The sequence below is a fragment of the Corythoichthys intestinalis genome, chromosome 13, assembly GCF_030265065.1.
Source record: "Corythoichthys intestinalis isolate RoL2023-P3 chromosome 13, ASM3026506v1, whole genome shotgun sequence".
Lineage (NCBI taxonomy): Eukaryota > Metazoa > Chordata > Actinopteri > Syngnathiformes > Syngnathidae > Corythoichthys > Corythoichthys intestinalis.
Window position 1 is genome coordinate 5,153,042 of NC_080407.1, and position 20,803 is coordinate 5,173,844.

A 20,803-nucleotide genomic window follows, 5' to 3' on the forward strand; every position below is an offset into this window, starting at 1 on the left:
AATTACAAGTCTTTCTATCCGTGGATCCCTCTCACAGAAAGAATGTTAATGTAAATGCCATCTTGAGGATTGTCATAATAAATACAGTACTTATGTACTGTATGTTGAATGTATATATTCGTCCGAGTTTTATTCATTTATTTCTGAATGCATTGCCAAAATGTATATGATCGGGAAAAATTATCGGGAATGATTGGAATTGAATCGGGAGCAAAAAAATAGCAATCGGATCGGGAAATATCGGGATCGGCAGATACTCAAACTAAAACCATCGGGATCGGATCGGGAGCAAAAAAACATGATCGGAACAACCCTATTAATAATACATTGCATTTTGAGGAAATACCTCATTTGCTTGTACTATATTGGTTCAATAAACAAAGTTTACAAAAAAAAAAAAAAAAAAAAAAGACTAAGGTGAACACGCGGAGTTTGGCCTTCTGGCCGGATTGTCAGTATCTTGCCGGATCTCTTGCATACCATACAAATCTCATGGTTCAGTGTAGTTGGATGCGAGATATGTGTATTATTTTCATAGATTTGATTAAATTTTAGGTCACCGTTTTCACTAGTATAGGCTCCAGCACCTCAGCATTTCTTGCGGGCATAAGCGGAACGAAGACAAGTGAATGTTTAATTTTTTTGGTTTAAAAAAAATGCCAAATAACAATTAAATTTACTTTGAAAACAAACCTGTTTGCTTGGCTTGCTAAGGTGCAACACTGCAATTTGGTCTTTCAATACCGATTTCATGTACTGATGTTAATTATTAGAAGTAGAGAACAAAACAGTCTCACCAGAACTCAATTCCTAAAAAAAACAAAACTTTACTTCCGAAAAAAAAAAAAAAAACACATCCTCTTCATACAGCAGAAACATCAACAACGATACCACGTACAAACGAACAAGACACGTTTCTCATCTCACAGCGAGCTTGGAAAGCCACATAGCAACCTGGCTTTTACACATTCAAAAACACAAGGCAACACAATCACATTATGTTTTTTCAAGATTCGAGGACCCAGTGATCGAGGTTTACGCGAGTTGACCAAAGACCTGCCACGAGGTCTTACAAAATTCGAATCGACTTTGCATATTCTCAGTAGCAACGTTGAGATAGCAATGTTGAAAGGCTGTTGTGGTATCGGGACATTCGGCAGCATACAAACAAACGCGTTTAAATAAGTGGAAAGTAGATCAAAGATCAGTAAACGTCCAACTAATACATTTTTGGGCTTTCAAGTCTTTTTGCCGTGCGTTAATATATATCTTTTTTTGTTGTTTTTTAATTATGGCCCCATTTAAAGTGAACATGACCTTCACACAAACACAAAGTGGCATCAACTCATTGGCTGCCAATGAGTTTAAAATGGAAAAAAACCTTGGATGCACTCTTAGAGTTAATAAATTACCATTACTTTGTGACAGCAAAGAAAACTAGATACATTTTGAAACTTTTTTTTCCGAAAAATTGCCGTTTACAGGCGAACGGAAAAATTTTCGGGGCCGTTTGAAAAATTCCCTGCGTCGCACGAAAATTCCGATCCTGCCGATACTTGAAAGGTGCTGATCGGTCAAACGGTTCGGGCTGTGCGTTTTTTTTTGTTTTTGTTTTTTTTCCATTAAAAATGAATAGGAACGTTTTTGGCAAATTTCTGGGGAACCGTAAATGTTTTCCAAATTCTATATACAACTTTTATGCCCCTCATTATCCCGGAATTTTTTATGCCCAAATTGTGTGATTTGGTCAAAATTGAAGGACTTGATACATTTTGAAACTTTTCTTTTTTTCCCCATTAAAAATGAATGGGCAAGTTTTAGTCAAATTTCCGGGGAATCGTAATTTTTTTCCAAATTCTGTGCATAACTCATTTGCCCCTCACCATCCTGGAATTTTTGATGCCTAAATTGTGTTATTGGGCAAAAATTATAGGACTAGATACATTGTGAATTTTTTTTTTCTCATTAAAAATGAATGGGCAAGTTTTTGTCAAATTTCCGGGGAACCGTAAATGTTTTCCAAATTCTGTGCATAACTTATTTGCCCCTCACTGCCCTGGAATTTTTTATGCCTAAATTGTGTTATTGGGCAAAAATTATAGGACTAGATACATTGTGAATTTTTTTTTTCTCATTAAAAATGAATGGGCAAGTTTTTGTCAAATTTACGGGGAACCGTAAATGTTTTCCAAATTCTGTGCATAACTTATTTGCCCCTCACCGTCCTGGAATTTTTGATGCCTAAATTGTGTTATTGGGCAAAAATTATAGGACTAGATACATTGTGAATTTTTTTTTTCTCATTAAAAATGAATGGGCAAGTTTTTGTCAAATTTCCGGGGAACCGTAAATGTTTTCCAAATTCTGTGCATAACTTATTTGCCCCTCACCGCCCTGGAATTTTTGATGTCTAAATTGTGTGATTTGGTCAAAAAATTGTAGGACTAGATACAATGTGAATTTTTTTTTGTCATTAAAAATGAATGGGCAAGTTTTTGTCAAATTTCTGGGGAACCGTAATTTTTTTCCAAATATTGTATACAACTTTTATGCCCCTCATCGTCCCGGAATTTTTGATGCCCAAATTGTGTGATTTGGTCAAAAATTAAAGGACTAGATACGTTTTGAAACTTTTTTCCCCATTAAACATGAACGGGCAAGTTTTTGTCAAATATACGGGAAATCGTACATTTTTTCAAAAAAATTTCCACCGTCACTTTTATTCCCCTTGCCGTCCCAGAATTTTTGATGCCCAAATTGTGTGATTTCGTCAAAAATTGAAGGGGTAGATACACTTTGAAACTTGTCTTTTTGTCGTTTTTGTCAAATTTCCATGGAACCGTAAATGTTTTCCAAATTCTGTGCATAACTTATTTGCCCCTCACCATCCTGGAATTTTTTATGCCTAAATTGTGTGATTTGGTCAAAAAATGTAGGACTAGATACATTGTGATTTTTTTTCTCAGTAAAAATGAATGGGCAAGTTTTTGTCAAATTTCCGGGGAACCGTAATTTTTTTCCAAATTCTGTATACAACTTATGCCCTTCACCGTCGCGGAATTTTTGATACCTAAATTATGTAATTTGGTCAAAAATTGTAGGACTAGATACATTTTTTTTCCGGAAAATTGCCGTTTGCGGCGCAACGGAAAATTTTTCGGAGCCGTTTGAAAAATTCCCTGCGTCGTGCAAAAATTCCGGACGTGTCGAAACTTGAACGGTGCCGATCGGTCAAGCGATTCGGGCTGTGCGGCGCGCCGAATGAATCCCATTAAAAAAATTTTTAAAAAACAGAATAACACTATCTGGGTCTTTTTCAAAGACCCAGATAATAAGGCCAACTAGTAAGTTAAAGAAAATATCCCCTATTAATACTATTGTGCTTTACAGCTCCCAAAAAGTTGAAATTTTAAACATTTCAATCATATTTTACTCAATTTTAGTGACAATATTTGGCCCAAATATGTCACCAAAGGGGGGTATACCAATACTTGATAAACACATAGTTTTTTTGTAATTGGCTTGGGTGAGTCATATCATCTTAATGTTAATTGAACTTGCGATTAATGATTAAGGCATCATGTCCATGTTTGCATAATGCTAAGAGTCTTGAATGGCTATAACATAAAACAAATGTGCCTTTCTTATCTAGCAGCACTCTCACGGTGGCTTTTTGTTTCCACCGTGCTGTTAAGGAAGACACGTTGACTTCAAGTGTTCTTTCCTTAAGGAGAAGCGGAGTTGTTGTTTTCAGAAGGGCCAGTGGAAGTCGTCCAGGTCCCCCGACTGACCCACGTTGACGTCGGTCTCCAGTAAGCTCATGATAACGGCCATAGCCGCCTCGTCGCTGCTAAAGCTGCTGAGGCCCGGCACCAGGATGCTGTCCAAGTCCTGCTGGGACGTATCGCCGGCTGCGAGAAGCAAATAATAATAACAAAAAAATTCTAAATAACAAGTGAAGTGGGTGGCTAGCAACAAAACAATGTTTGTTATTTGGCTGCCAACCCTCCCACTTCAAATTGCTTCATTATTACAGTGGGGCAAATAAGTATTTAGTCAACCACCAATAGTGCAAGTTCTCCAACTTGAAAAGATTAGAGAGGCCTGTAATTGTCAACATGGGTAAACCTCAACCATGAGAGACAGAATGTAGGGGAAAACCCCCAGAAAATCACATTGTTTGTTTTTTAAAGAATTTATTTCTCTTTTGGTCACCTACAAACAAGCAAAGATTTCTGGCTTTTAACGAGGCTCCACTCGTTACCTGTATTAATGGCACATATTTTAACTCATCATCGGTATAAAAGACACCTGTCCACAACCTAAGTCAGTCACACTCCAAATTCCATTATGGCCAAGACCAAAGAGCTGTCGAAGGACACCAGAGACAAAATTGTAGACCTGCACCAGGCTCGGAAGACTGAATCTGCATTTGGTAAAACGCTTGGTGTAAAGAAATCAACAGTGGGAGCAATTATTAGAAAATGGAAGACAGACAAGACCACTGATAATCTCCCTCGATCTGGGGCTCCATGCAAGATCTCACCCCGTGGCGTTAAAATGATAACAAGAACGGTGAGCAAAAATCCCAGAACCACAAGGGGGGACCGAGTGAATGACCTGCAGAGAGCTGGGACCACAGTAACAAAGGCTACTATCAGTAACACAATGCGCCGCCAGGGACTCAAATCCTGCACTGCCAGACGTGTCCCCCTGCTGAAGAAAGTACATGTCCAGGCCCGTCTGCGGTTCGCTAGAGAGCATTTGGATGATCCAGAAGAGGACTGGGAGAATGTGTTATGGTCAGATGAAAGCAAAATAGAACTTTTTGGTAGAAACACAGGTTCTGGTGTTTGGAGGAGAAAGAATACTGAATTGCATGCGAAGAACACCATACCCACTGTGATGCATGGGGGTGGAAATATCATGCTTTGGGGCCAAGGGACCAGGACGACTGATCTGTGTAAAGGAAAGAACGAATGGGGCCATGTATCGAGAGATTTTGAGTGAAAATCTCCTTCCATCAGCAAGGGCATTGAAGATGAGACGTGCCTGGGTCTTTCAGCATGACAATGATCCCAAACGCACAGCCAGGGCAACAAAGGAGTGGCTTCGTAAGAAGCATTTCTAGGTCCTGGAGTGACCTAGCCAGTCTCTAGGTCTCAACCCCATAGAAAATCTGTGGAGGGAGTTGTCACTGCTCTAGAGGAGATCTGCATGGAGGAATGGGCCAAAATACCAGTAACAGTGTGTGAAAAGCTTGTGAAGAGTTACAGAAAACGTCTGTTATTGCCAACAAAGGGTACATAACAAAGTATTGAGATGAACTTTTGGTAGTGACCAAATACTTATTTTCCACCATGATTTGCAAATAAATTCTTTAAAAATCAAACAATGTGGTTTTCTGGGTTTTTTTCACATTCTGTCTCTCATGGTTGAGGTTTACCCATGTTGACAATTACAGGCCTAATATTTACAAGTGGGAACACTTGCACAATTAGTGGTTGACTAAATACTTATTTGCCCCACTGTATTATTACTATTTTTTTTCCAAACTTCCAAAGTACCTGCACTTTCAGAAGCACTCGGGCCCAAAGCACTCTTTAAATCAGATAAACTTCCAGCTTCTTCCTCATGACCGGACAGCTGCAGAAAAGCAACAGTTAAACAACAATAAGTCAAAGCACAAGATTAAAATTTTTAGCTCCTCACGCTTGTGCTGGCTCGCGGGGACTCGAGCGCACTCTGGGATGCGCCGAACGGACTGGACACGACACTTGACGGCGAGGAGTTTGCCCTGTTAAAAGAAAAAACAAAAAAAAACTAAAAAGAATGTATTTACAGATATATTTTAATCATATATTACCTGTTGGAATCCATGAGTTCACTAGCAATTTGGGTCCCGATGCTGCCCGCGTAGATCATTTTGCCTACGCCGCTCGTGAGGCCTGGAATTATGGGTTGTTGTTTTGATTCCTCTGAATAAAACAAGACATTTCAGCATAAAAAAAAAAATTAAAAAAAACATTTATCAATACAGATCAAACCTTTGGAGGTGCCTGCTACCTCGTCATCTTTTGTGTGACTGCCCCCCCTGCTGATAAAAACAGGTAGTTAAATGTTAATTACATATACATTATATGCATATAAACATATATGTTATATACTGCAGGCCAAAGGTATTGGCACCCCTGCAATTCTGTCAGATAATGCTCAATTTCTCCCAAAAAATGATTGCAATTCCAAATGCTTTGGTAGTAATATCTTCATTTATTTTGCTTGCAATGAAAAAACATAAGAGAATGGGGGGAAAAAATTAAATCATTATCATTTTCACACAAAACACCAAAAATGGGACGGACAAAAGTATTGTAATTAGGGCTGTCAAACGATTAAAATTTTTAATCGAGTTAATTACAGCTTAAAAATTAATTAATCGCAATTAATCGCAATTCAAACCATTTAAAAAATATGCCATATTTTTCTGTAAATTATTGTTGGAATGGAAAGATAAGACACAAGATGGATATATACATTCAACATACGGTACATAAGGACTGTATTTGTTTATTATAACAATAAATCAACAAGATGGCATTAACATTATTAACATTCTGTTAAAGCGATCCATGGATAGAAAGACTTGTAGTTCTTAAAAGAAAAATGTTAGTACAATTTATAGAAATTTTATATTAAAACCCCTCTTAATTTTTTCGTTTTAATGAAATTTGTAAACTTTTCAATCAAAAAATAAACTAGTAGCCCGCCATTGTTGAAGTCAATAATTACTTACACAATGCTCATAGGTGCTGAAAGCCTATAAAACCAGTCGCACCCAAGCGCCAGCGGAGGGTGGCAAAACTCCATAAAACACAATTAACAAGTGAGCGTTTCACTGTACTGTCATTTAAATCTGTCTGAGCAGGGCATCTGCGTTAATTGCGTCAAATATTTTAACGTGGTTCGTTAAAAAAATTAATTAACGCCCGTTGACGCAATAATTTTGACAGCCCAAATTGTAATACAAGTAAAACTTGGTAGCACAACCTTTAGACAAAACAACTGCAAACAACCGCTTCCGGTATCCATCAATGAGATTCTTACAATGCTCTGCTGGAATTTTAGACCATTCTTCTTTGGCCATCCGCTCCAGGTCTCAGATTTGAAGGGTGCCATTTTCAGAACTCTCCACAGGTGTTCTATGGGATTCAGGTCTGGACTCATTGCTGGCCACTTTAGAGGTCTCCAGTGCTTTATCCCAAACAATTTTTCTAGTGCTTTTGAAGTGTGTTTTGGGTCATTGTCCTGCTGGAAGACCCAGCTTTCTACATTATGCTGCAAAATTTGTTGGTAGTCTTCATGCACACGGTCAAGCAGTCCAGTGCCAGAGGCAGCAGAACAACCCCAAAACATCAGGGAACTTCCGCCATGTTTGACAGTAGGGATCGTGTTCTTTTCTTTGAAGGCCTCGTTTTTTTCCCTGTAAACTATGTTGATGCCTTTTCCCCAAAAGCTGTACTTTTGTCTCATCTGACCAGAGAACATTCTTCCAAAACGTTTCCGGCTTTCTCAGGTAAGTTTTGGCAATCTCCAGCCTGGCTTTTTTATGTCTCTGGGTCAGAAGTGGGGTCTTCCTGGGTATCCTACCATAGAGTCCCTTTTCATTCATACGCCGACGGATAGTACGGGTTGACACTGTTGTACCCTCGGACTGCGGGACAGCTTGAACTTGTTTGGATGTTAGTCGAGGTTCATTCATATTCCGCACAATCTTTCTTTGAAATGTCTCGTCAATTTTTCTTTTCCCTCCACATCTAGGGAGGTTAGCCACAGTGCCATGGGCTTTACACTTATTGATGACACTGCGCACGGTAGACAAAGGAACATTCAGGTCTTTGGAGATTGACTTGTAGCCTTGAAATTGCCCAGGCTTCCTCACAATTTTTCTTCTCAAGTCATCAGACAGTTCTTTGGTCTTCTTTCTTTTCTCCATCCTCAATGTGATACACAGAAGGACAGAGGACAGTGTTTGAGTCAACGTTAATCCATTTTAACTGGCTGCAAGTGCGATTTGGTTATTGCCACCACCTGTTATGTGCCACAGGTAAGTAACAGTTTTGTTAATTAAACAAATTAGAGAAGCGTCACATGGTTTTTCAAAGCGTGCCAATACTTTTGTCCGGCCCATTTTTGGAGTTTTGTGTAAAAATTATATTGATGTTTTTTTTTCCCCATTCTCTTTTGTGTTTTTCATTGCAAGCAAAATAAATGAATGTAATTGTAATCATTTTCTGGGAGAAATTCAGCATTATCTGACAGAATTGCAGGGGTGCCAATACTTTTGGCCAGCAGTGTATATCATATACATACATACAGTACATATATCTATATATATTAGGGCTGTCAAACGATTAAAATTTTTAATCGAGTTAATTACAGCTTAAAAATTAATTAATCGTAATTAATCACAATTGATCGCAATTCAAAACATCTCTAAAATATGCCATATTTTTCTGTAAATTATTGTTGGAATGGAAAGTTAAGACACAAGATGGATATATACATTCAACATACTGTACATAAGGACTGTATTTGTTTATTATAACAATAAATCAACAAAATCAACCATTAACATTGTTAAGCGATCCATGGATAGAAAGACTTGTAGTTCTTAAAAGATAAATGTTAGTACAAGTTATAGAAATTTTATATTAAAACCCATCTTAATGTTTTCGTTTTCATAAAATTTGTAAGATTTACAATCAAAAAATAAACTAGTAGCCCGCCATTGCTGATGTCAATAATGACTTACACAATGCTCATGGGTGCTGAAGCCTATAAAATCAGTTGCACCCAAGCGCCAGCAGAGGGCGGCAAAACTCCATAAAACACAATTAACATGTGGGCCTTTCACTGTACTGTCATTTAAATCTGTCTGAGCAAGGCATGTGCGTTAATTGCGTCAAATATTTTAACGTGTTTAATTTTAAAAAATTAATTACCGCCCGTTAACACGATAATTTTGACAGCCCTAATTTTTTTTTAATAGCAATACATAAAGATCTGACGGCAATACTTACGAGACCACCCGGTTTAACGAGACGATAAACTCAACTTCTTTGGTCCACGGATTGGTGAAACTAAACCACTGGCTTTGGAGTGAAACGTAAGGGCCGTATTTGGCTTTGAATTTGTAGCATTTTGTTTCCAGCTTCTCTCTGCTGCGCAGCACTAATGACAGAACAAGAAACCTTAACAGAAATGTAACTCCCATAACATATTCTCTATCAGCATCAATGGCATTTTAAAAAATGAAATAAATCAATGTTCATTTCACAAACAATTGATATCAAATGATGAAATAATATCACCTAAATGAGATCTTCATTGAAAAGCAATCCATCACCTTGCCTGTGTTTTTCCGCCAAGTGCTGCAGGTCATCCTGGTGGAAGTACTCGTAACAGGAAGTTCCTAAAATTTCTTGCGGGAGGTAACCGATAATGGTAGTCGCTCTGTAACGCGCACACACAAAAAAAAAAGAGAGGATGACACCAAAATATTTAGTTTGGTCGTGCAAGCGAGCTACTAAATTTGGGCGAGCACAGAATGACTGAGCCTCCATCACGTCCACATGCACTCATCAGTCACGCATGTGGGAGAAGCCAATTCACTGTACTTAGGTGGTGAAATTAGGGCCCAATAGTAGATATTTTCACGGGGACGCCATCGAGATGGTCCCTCTGAGAAACAACGGCAAAGACACAAAAGTATTAATTCCTCTGGTGGCGAAATCTCTGCCATTGCTTGCTCAGTTGAAATTTGACCTCGGGCTCGTGATAGACTGGCGTTGGGGGCGCAATTTGAGAACAGAACAAAAGGGGGAAAACTCACTGTTGCTCTACAAAAGTGAACTTGCCGTCGATGGCACAGCGAGTCACGAACTCGGTGGGCTTGACTTTCACGTCTTTGGGGGACTGGTGGGACGCGTGGTCCTGCACGCGGCACATGGTGACCAAACAGGTGAGGCCCGGGGCCTCCTTGTCGCCGTCAGCCTCAGAGTCCTGTTCGCCCCGGGGCCAGCTGCGCATGTAGCCGGTGCAGTGGAGGGTGCAGTATCGGCTGGAATCTGTACGATTGTCAAGAAAAAGGATTCCGTGCAAATTTATTTAATTAAAAAAATAATAATAATAATAATTAAAAATATATTTAAAAGGTTATCAATAGCCTGTTTAAGATGGAAGTTGGGCATTAAATAAAGCGGTGCGCTTTGTCCCCGCTAGAGGGAGCCAGTACAACACCTTTGATATCATTGCATAGGAATCATGTAGCATCGTGTTGCAATAAAACGATTATTATATTAGCAAAATCATTTTCAATATTGTGATCAGTGATTGATGAATCCTGCTTGCTTTTTCCAGCACGAAAAAAGCTATTAAAAAAGAGGTTGTTGTATTTTTGGGTTTTATAACAATTTTAACCTTGTAAGGCCTGCAATATCAAGCAATTGTCAGAGAATCAAAACATTTGAAAAATAAGATCTTAATGAAACCTTTTCTTTTTTCAAATTTGTAAAAAAAAAAAAAATAATAATATGTGTAATAAGCGCTCTAATATCTATAACCGATGGGACTGTCGCGCATGAGCAAATCGCGATGTTTAAACGATATATCGTTCAGGCTTACTTCAGAGACTGCACACTGTCATAAAAGCCAGAGGTGGTGCAACTAAATACTAGAGATGTGTTTTGATTGTTATTTCTTTGTTTGTTTCTCATGATTCCATATATTTTTCCTCTGAATGGAGTGATTCTATATTTATTTCCCTGCACTTGCTCCATAAAAGTAACATTTACTCACCACCACAATGATTTTATTCATTTATTTTAGTGTTTCTGAATGCCAAATAGTTGCACTTTTGAACTAATCCATTTTTTATTTTTATCTGCGTTTGTTCAACATAATGTCTGAGTGAGTGCTCGTCCGAGACTGGTGATTCCATACTTTTTGCTAGGGGTTGCAGATTTACAGCGATGAATAAAGCTGCAGTTACAATATTTCCCACCAAGCGTCGCTGCCTCTCCATCTCAGCGTCCTATTACATGGAAAGTATTTCATTTAACTATGTGCTAATACAGTGCTATAATGCTGACCTATTTCCATTGTTTCTTCCTTTATTTCAATCAAATTGGCCCACATTGCAGACAACGTACAATCCATTTCAACATTCGCTGCCAGGGCCTCAGTTGAAATGAATTGGACGTCGATCACCGTCAATGGGCTCCATGTGATAGCAACAACAGGGTCCCCCCCCCCAGGATTGATAAATCTAAATTCAAGACCTTTAAGACCTTTTTTAATGCCATTTCAACTGAAAATTAATACTTTTCTCGCACCCATTATTTAGATAATATTGAATCAAAATAAAAAAATAAAGCACTGAGCATCAAATTTAACCTCAATTACTAAATGTGTTTGACAAAAGAATGCACATTTATTGAAGATACAATTAAAACACATTTAAATATAAGGTCTTTCAGAATTTTTTTTCCCAGGATAAAATGGATTTTACACTATTATTGTAAAGCAACTTCAGAAATTACATTTGCAATACAAAAGGTTTCCCTTTTAAGTCAAGGTGGTAGGTAGGTGATTGTCAAGTTGGCCACCTTAACTGTAAAGTGCTTGCAATTGGCAGTGAAAGTTTAAAAAACAGCCAATAAATGGCAGTAGTTTACCATTAATTACCACAAAATAAAAAAGCTACACATGACCATTTCCCTTGGTAATTGTTTTTTTTTTCTAATCACATTACAAGAAGTATACAAAGCACATGTTAATCCTTTGTTAGCTATTGAAGACATTTCTTTTAATCAGATAGAGAAAATCCATACTCTTATTTAATCAAGAAAAACATTTAAACATTTATACCAGGAGGTGTTTTACTATCACCTACATTATAATTTGCCTATCACCATGCATTGTTATTCAGATCAACATTACCCCGCACTCGTTCCAATAATAGACAGTGTCAACCGTGTTGTGTATCTGAGAGTGATGGTGAATCTACGACTCTGTGTTTATCCATGCTAAGGCTAGTGCACCTCCTAATACCCCATTGAACATGGCTAACTCTTGAGTTAAAACTGCGAAATTCACATTCATTCGAAAGGCAAACCGTGCAGAAATACATTATTGCATCTAACACATTTTAATTGGAGAAATTGGCAACTTACTTTGAAATGTTAAGCAGGTCCACTGCCTTCGCATGACCCATAAACTGCGACCCAAAGTATCTGGATGCGACTTGGTCACCGATCCAATACCTCACATGCTGGTCCAACTGTTTGGACTTGGTTGTCTTGTCGAGGCTTTCGTCGAACATAACAACTAAGGCATCTGAGCAGTTCCTTGCGTTAGCACACAGTACTGTGCGATTGCCTAATGGTATGATGTTGATGCTAATGATGCTAACGGCGCGCACGCACGAGGTGCAGTGCCTCGTAAAAATTCTACGCGTCATCTTCGTTATGGATTTAAAAAAAAAAAAAAAAAAAACTTCGCCACGGATATAATTTAGGTTGCACTGAGATGTTCTTGAAAATTAAAACCACAGTGAAAAAATTCCAGACTTACGACAGCTGATTTAATACTTTTAATACCTTTAATAATGGAAAACTAAATTCAATGCTTTTTTAATACTTTTAATAACCCGCGGGTACCCCGAATAAGATCAAATTACTCACCTTTCTTAATGGAAACGGTGGGCAGCGTGCGCTTATCCTTGTGCTTTCCCTCCACTCGACTGTGCTTCATGCGGCAGAAGAAAGAGCGTCTGGCGCCGGAGGACAACTGAGACGACGTGACGGAAGCTTCCGCTTGGACAGGGACGCCGGCTGGAATCGCAAAAAGTTGCACCGGGTGTCCGCCGTGTTGGATTTGACTGTCGTTATGGCAACAGACTCACTAGTAGCATCGATGAGGCGATTGTGGGGGTTCAACTCAGATGACGAGAGTTGTTCTTTTACTTTGCTGATGTCTTTGGGGTGGATGAAGTCAAATAGACTTTGGCCCGTCAGCTCCACCTAAAAGTACAAACAGTAATAAATTCTATTCGTCGGTTTTGATGGGAGCGGGGCAATGTGTGGTTTGCTCACACACCCTACTAAAACTGAGGGTCTTGGAGACGGACTCAGATATGAACAAAATTTTCGCCCGGTCGCAACTCACAACCAACAGGAAACCGTCAGCAACCTGGAATGAGCACGCAGATGAACAAATATGGAAATTTTTCCCCCCAAAAATTGAGTCACTTACCCTGAGCAAAAGATGCCTGAGGTCATCGTGAGGGAGGATGGAAGGCTTACGGGCAGCCTCAGCGAAGGCGCTGCCCGACCCGGCTGCAGAGACATAAAAACTTACCGTATTGGCCCGAATATAAGACGGCCCTGATTATAAGACGACCCCCTCTTTTTCAAGACTAAAGTTTGAAGACTTTTTGAACACCAAATTAATTTTTATACAGAAAATAATTACAGTACATCTGAAACAAATGATTATAACAGTATATTTGAGAGAAAAAGCATGTTATTTTGCCTCATTCAAATCTTAATATCTGAACATTTAAATATGTAAACTAAAGTGCAATCACATTCGTGAATGAATGGCTTCTTGTTTTTGAAATGTAAATAAACCAATTTATTGTGATAAAACAACAAAATTGCAATAACTGCATTAACTATCAAAGTCTAACTGTAGTCTTGAAACAAATCTGAATAAGGAAAAACATTGCAATAAAATAATGCAAACTGGTTGAACTTGAGAGTAGCTGAGATCTGTCATGACAGAACATCGCTTCAATGATATCTGGCGCCATCTAGCGTCGTGAATGGGTATAACGTCTAGAACGCGAATATAAGACGACCCCCACTTTTTCAGTCTTATTTCAATGCAAAAAACACCATCTTATATTCGTGCCAATACGGTAATTTACTTCAACGGGCGAACGGACGCCACACCATACCTTTAAGAGCTTTTAGGTGCTGCACGGCTTTTCGCAACACGGTGAGTTTGTCCAATTTCCTCGCCATGGGCTGGCAGGCGGGGATCATGGCGGCCAACTCATCAATGAGGTTGTTCATTTTATCTCGTCGTCGCTTCTCGATCTGACGGTGAGGCTGCCTGTCGTACATACAAAGACAGGATTTGTCTACAAATGTGCCCTCTGGAGGTGTATTTGTAACAGTTCACTGTTAAAATGATTTGAGGAGTTTCATTCCATGGGAAATTTATACCTGAAGCATTTCATTTTGGCTTGCTGGTCATCTTCTGATCTGTAAAACAAAACCAAAGAAAAAACTGTCACTGTAAATAGCACTGAAATACGATCTTGTGATTTTTTTTTTTCTTTAAGCAGGTTGTACCTGTTGAGTTCCTCATCCATTTCAAAGTCAAGACCGTGCCTGTCAAAACACACATTTTAGCATACAGTATTGCAGTAACCACAATGAACTGACTAATCAACAACTAATTGATTACGAAATGAATCGACGGCTATTTTGATTTAGCAATTCTGCTTTTTTTTTTTTATTTATTCACTCCAGTGGCACCACCAGGGGGTGGCCAGGGGTGGCCACGGTCCCCCCCCCATAAAATTGTTGGCCACCCCACTGGCCACCCTGCTTGCCAGTATATCATTAGATTGTTGTAGCATCAGTTATGCATTTCATCCCAAATGAATGCATTTATCTTGTTTTGTTAAATGTACACTTTATGCCTAATATATACATAACACAATAAAACTAGGGCTGTCAAAATTATCGCGTTAACGGGCGGTAATTAATAAATTTTTAAAATTAATCACGTTAAAATATTTGACGCAATTAACGCACATGCCCCGCTCAAACAGATTAAAATGACAGCACAGTGCAATGCCAACTTGTTACTTGTGTTTTTTGGAGTTTTGTCGCCCTCTGCTGATTGATATATCTTCTCTGCGTTGGGAAATAACATAAGGTGTTAAGATAAAGATCAATGGCTACCTTGTTCCCCCACATTGCTTCCCATGTAATTTCTAAACGTAGGGAAAGAGATTGTGAGGCTTTAGCCAATTAAAAAAAGGCTCCAAAGGCTGCCAAAATTCACTCTACTCATTTTACGCTGCCTTTTATCTCTCTATATAGGTAAACCGGCGCCATTACAGATTGAGCCCGACAACGCGTGGGTGGGTCATGCAGCGCATGCATTAATTGCATTAAATATTTTAACGTGATACATTTTATTAATAATTAATTACCGCCGTTATCGGGATAAATTTGATAACCCTACCATAAGGCTAAACAGTGTAAATATTATGTTTGTAATGTTAAATACAATTAGAAAACGATTTAATTTAAAAAAAAAAAAATATATATATATATATATATATATATATTAAAAAAAGGCATGTCCGATTTTTTTTTGCCGATTCCGATACTTTGAAATGACGTGATCGGACCCGATCGATCGTCATCCCGATCGATCTGGATATCTCTAGTGCTAACCATCTCTGGTGATCACATGTCAGTATATCAGCCAATTGAATGGATAAATGAGTCCAGGCGTTTTGCTTTGCTGCGTGCATTCGCACATTGACGTGACTCATCATCGTCAGACTCAGAAAACTGCAACAGCTGGGGAAACCTCCATGCCGTCCGTGGAATAAAATCAATAATAAATATTGGTGGAAACTGATTACGCTAGAAAAGCACTTTTTCATGCTTATTGTTAACACTTGTGTATGTAAATCTGATGTTGGTAGATTTGTTTTCTTCTTGGAGCTGAAATGCATGTGTGGCAGCTTAGCATTTTTTTTTTTTTTTTTACATAGCGTTTTGACAGTTGCCGTCATATTTTCGGAACAAAAGCACCGTGGACTGGAACAGCATTCCAGCCCTGAATTTTATACTGGAACAGCATTCCGGCCCTGAATCTTATACCGGAACTGCGTTCCTGACCGTTCTGGCCCACTTTCACCCCTGATTAGCGGTCTTACTGTGCGAGGGTGTCCAAAGTTCCATCCACAACACCCTTGCGCTTCCTGGGTAGCTCGACAGCAGGCAGCAGGCAGCTGGTTTGGCTCAGCCTTTCCTCCTCCGCGTTGCCACCTAACACACACACACACACACACACACACACACACACACACCATACTTAAATCAGCGTGGGTAGAACTCCCGCATCTATTAGTAAAAGCAAATGGAAGTGACAAAACCCAAAAAGCTCAATGTCCTCTTAATTTTCCAGACTTTATTTTGTCTTCGATTAAATTAATCCCATTCACAAGTCGACTTCAGACACACACACACAGTAGGCTAATCTGTGCACAGCTGTCATGTGTTCCGTTAGGCGTAAGCCAAGGTCAACCATGCGTCCATCCAGAAGGCACGTGAAGATAAATGAGGTTTTAGCTATCATCTTACCTAAAGTTTATATTGCCCCATAACATTGACCTACTTTCTTCACACATTGCAACAAAATAATTGATGAAAATATTGACCTCGAGTGACCTACATTCACTTTTTCTGATTGAAATCCCCTCAGAACTTCAATATTTTGTGATCTAGCGCAGATTATTTTCATAGCTCAACGCTGCTATTGACACGATTCCTCTGAATCCCTATTGGGGAGTTTAGTGGGTCATCAGTGACGCAAAAAGAAGAACGTGGGAGCTCGTCGGCTCGCTCTCTTCCGCCCACTACTCCGCCGCGCACGTTCGCATCTTTTCTCTCACTCCACGTCATCGTTTCGCTCGACTGTGACGTGTCAGCAAAACGCCATGCGTGCACTAGAGTGGCATGAGCCCACAAAAGCATGCATGATATGACCTACATGCCATGCTTTACAGTCTCTAACGAGGGATTATCACATCCCACATGGATGACTACAAGGTATTTGGTTGTCAGATAAGTAATAAAGGCAATTTGTTATCTACAATATCGTTTCAATCAACCCTACTTCATCTTATGACAACTAGTAATATATTTTGCTTCCTAGTATTATAAGAACAGATTTAAAAGCCAATTTCAACTTGTTATTGTTACCCAGTGCGCCCAGCCGTTATTAACTTTCAGGAAGGGAACTGTGTGTATATGTGTGTCCTTCAACTAGAGGCAGACACAAATGCACTCTAAGTACAGCATGTTCTAAAGTTATTTCTAGATGTCACGGCCAGCAGCAAAGCTTTCCTGTATGTTAAAAATTTCAGGGGAAAACACTTTTACTTTACTTTTAAAACTTACATTGAAATTGATCATTTGTCACTTCACTAATTGATGTGATGAGTTGATGTATTTTATACTAAACATTGAAACCTCAATTTCCAAACTCCATATTATTGCCAAATGCACGCTTTTTTTTAATGAATGAATAAGTTTCAACCATTTATAAGCTTACATGTTTTACCTGACAAATATATATTTTAAAACAAACAAATAAAAACAATTTAAAACATATTCTGGAAACATTCGTGACGATTTTACAGCGTCTTGATTATGTCGCCATCTGCGGGCCAAACTGAGGAAGTGCTGCTCCACTGATCTACTGACCCACTTTTCCTCGTGGTCGCACGTGACTAAATTAAGCCCCTCGTGGACGGTTAAAACCAAGTGAAAAATGTATAAAAACCAAGCAATAAGCAAGATATGCATCGAAAGACTCAACGGTATCTGATTAATCGAATTTGGATGTCTATTCAGGACGTTATGTCGCCATGGTGACACTCACGTGCCGACTTGAGGTATGTCGAGCAAGCGAGGCCTCCCCCTCCCAACATGATGGTGCGTTCAATGGTTACCGGGATGTCGGGGAAAAAATATATTAAAGCTTCCTGGAAAATGAATCAGTGTCGTGAAAATGAACTAAATGTTTCAATATTAACTTATAGCGTCAACATGTTGGATGGAAACATTTGAAAAACGACATTTTGATTGATAGTATCGCTAACTATTTAAAATTACAAAATGGCTGCGTTTTCATTCAACATATAGGTACAGGTCTGCTTATGATTTATGTGCGATATATATTTATCTCCGTGACGTTTCTGTAAGTTGCTAAGCTTTGATAAAGCGTTTTAATATAAGAAATTTCAAACATCCGAGTGCTATGGAACGCAACACTAAAACGAGTTTGTACTAGGGAATGAATGGGCGAGTTGACTGGATTTTAACCGGCGTTTTTATTTTTAATTAACACTATGGTATCTTACTCAAACAATACCCAACTAAAAATGATATGTTCAATTTTGTTTTTTCAAAAATAGCTTTTATTTTTCCCTTTTGCCTTGAACACTAGTAAATGTTCCAAGCGTTCAAAAATGGCAAATTTTCACCGATATCACATCCTACATGTAAAATTTTAAATGACTTTCATTTGTCTAAAGGACTCGGACGTGATAAATGGTTCGCTGCTAATGCTAAGAGATTACGGTTGGATGTAGAAGGGTGTCACTTACCTGCCAGACTGTCCGCGGTCCCCCCGGAGCCTCCGTCCGACATGGCCGAGCGAGAGGTGCCGATGTCCGGGAGAAGACTTTACGGCGCACCGCGGCGCGTGTGGAGGTGCCGAGCGAGAGAGGCGCGAGCCGTGAAAAGCCGGCGACTTGTATAATTGACTTCATTTTTGCCTTCCCCTCCCACTCTTCTTGTGTGTGCGTGCATGTATTTTTTTTTTTTCAAAGGAGGCGGAGTGGGTGTGGGGTAAGGTCAAGAGGGCCAGAAACGTGAGGGATGGGACAGCCGTGTAAACTAGGAGGGCGTCCGTGTCATTTCCCCCTTCCATTCACGTCCTGTCTAATGACGTCACTCCGTATCATTCATTGCATACGTTAGCATTCCTCCAAATTCATTCATCCTATATGCTGTTTGTTTCATCAGTGGACAAAATTTACGCTGTGTTCCCAATTAAAAAATACACAAACATAAAAAATGGTCACAGTATTTTATTAACTGAAAAAATGTAAATTGTTAAATGATAGCGATCCAAAATTATGTTTTTTTTTTTTTTTTTTTTAGATATCCCGAATTTATTTGAATGACCTGATACAACACGGATCTTTGTTTACGTGCCTCCAGCCCTCCGTAGGAAGCAGCTCAGTTTAAGAAAAGACGTCTCACTCTGTTCTCCGGCCTTGCTCCAGTAAAAAAAAAAAAAAACTCACGAGTGTTTTAATACAATATTATGAAAGCTAAAACATTGAAATTCAGTTCAATTCTTACTGTTCTAACTGCTTTAATGTTACATATTTTATAAATTAAGTCAATAGCTGCCTTTGACTGCGATAGACGTCCAATCCATGGATAAAAGTATTGTCAGTCTTCTTAATCAAAATGGATTAGACGTCACTCGCGTCAATGGCACGGAAACGTGTCAAAATTATCGCGTTAACGGGCGGTAATTAATTTTTTTATAAATTAATCACGTTAAAATATTTGACGGAATTAACGCACACGCCCCGTTCAAACATTAAAATGACAGCAGTGTCATGGCCACTTGTTACTTGTGTTTTTTGTCTTCCTCTGCTGGCGCTTTGGTGCGACTGATTTTATGGATTTAAGCACCATGAGAATTGTGTAATTATTGACATCAAAAATGGCGAGCTACTAGTTTATTTTTTGATTGAAAATTTTACAAATTTTATTAAAATGAAAACATTAAGAGGGGTTTTAACATAAAATATATATAACTTGTACTCACATTTATCTTTTAAGAACTACAAGTCTTTCAATCTATGGATCGTTTTAACAGAACGTTGATAATGTTAATGCCATCTTGTTGATTTATTGTTATAATAAACAAATACAGTACTTACGTACAGTATGTTGAATGTATATATCCATCTTGTGTCTTAACTTTCCATTCCAACAATAATTTACAGGAAAATATGGCATATTTTATAGATGGTTTGAATTGCGATTATTTACGATGAATTACGATTAATTAATTTTTAAGCTGTGATTAACTCAATTAAAATTTTTAATCGTTTGACAGCCTTAATTTAAAGTAGATTTCATGTCTGTCGCTGGTAATGGCAGTGAATGAGTTAATAATTAAAAGCCCTAATTCTTTTTTAGTTTGTTTTGATTTTACATTAAAATAACCAAAAAGGAAAACAACTGTGTGTATATATAGTCTTTTTTTAAAATAATGTACTTATTTGAAATAAATAAAAAGGGAAGATAACATGATATTCTGTGTAATTTTTATTTCTTTTAAAACATGACAAAATATAGTCAAATAGTATCATACCACTGTGTAGTTTACTACCTGCCTCCAGCATGAAGGAAAAATAAAAACATACTTTCTTTGTGACCGAGGTCCTTAAAAGCAAAGATGAGGGAAATGGGAGATGAAAAATTCAGATTCTGAAGTCAGAGTGATTGGTCTTCTTCTGACTAGACGATCTCGGTGCCTCACCTACATAGTGTAATTTGAGACCTTTGCACGAGACTTTACATAAGAGCGACTGCTGCACGTGCCAGCCAGACACGTGTTGACCTATATATTATATAACTTATGTAACTTTGACTCGTTAACCCATATAGGGACGGGCGTCTCGAGAAAGCACCGAGGTGTCACGTTAGCTGGTGGAAAACAGCCACATCATCATCACGACCGTAAAATAGGTGTTTTATTTCAATACCGTAATGAGAATGCATATAAATTCCAATAAGTTTTAGTGTTCACTTCAATGTAGGTCACACGAGTTGGATTTTTTTGGACCCCTCAGTAGGAAAGACACACAATAAAGCAATTACTCAGCATGAAAGAA

General features: G+C 38.5%; 1 protein-coding gene across 5 annotated transcripts; it reads right to left on the bottom strand.

The window, feature by feature from the left end:
* Positions 1 to 811: 811 nt before the first annotated feature.
* Positions 812 to 19,029, bottom strand: LOC130928916 (basic helix-loop-helix ARNT-like protein 1). Of its 5 annotated transcripts, XM_057855735.1 has the most exons (17): positions 18,488 to 19,027; positions 16,031 to 16,142; positions 14,421 to 14,459; positions 14,292 to 14,330; positions 14,021 to 14,178; positions 13,315 to 13,397; positions 13,159 to 13,251; positions 12,965 to 13,082; positions 12,744 to 12,893; positions 9,893 to 10,127; positions 9,407 to 9,513; positions 9,081 to 9,231; positions 6,048 to 6,094; positions 5,867 to 5,978; positions 5,713 to 5,797; positions 5,568 to 5,646; positions 812 to 3,911 (listed from the first exon to the last, which is right to left on the bottom strand). In XM_057855735.1, exons 1-17 carry the CDS (start codon positions 18,528 to 18,530, stop codon positions 3,751 to 3,753), a joined length of 1,812 nt encoding a protein of 603 aa, XP_057711718.1. In that variant the 5' UTR covers positions 18,531 to 19,027; the 3' UTR covers positions 812 to 3,750. The 5 variants fall into 5 exon arrangements, with proteins under 5 accessions (XP_057711718.1, XP_057711717.1, XP_057711716.1 ...); XM_057855734.1 differs by having other exon boundaries at positions 13,159 to 13,397; positions 18,488 to 19,029; XM_057855733.1 differs by having other exon boundaries at positions 6,048 to 6,097; positions 13,159 to 13,397; positions 18,488 to 19,029.
* Positions 19,030 to 20,803: the final 1,774 nt, after the last annotated feature.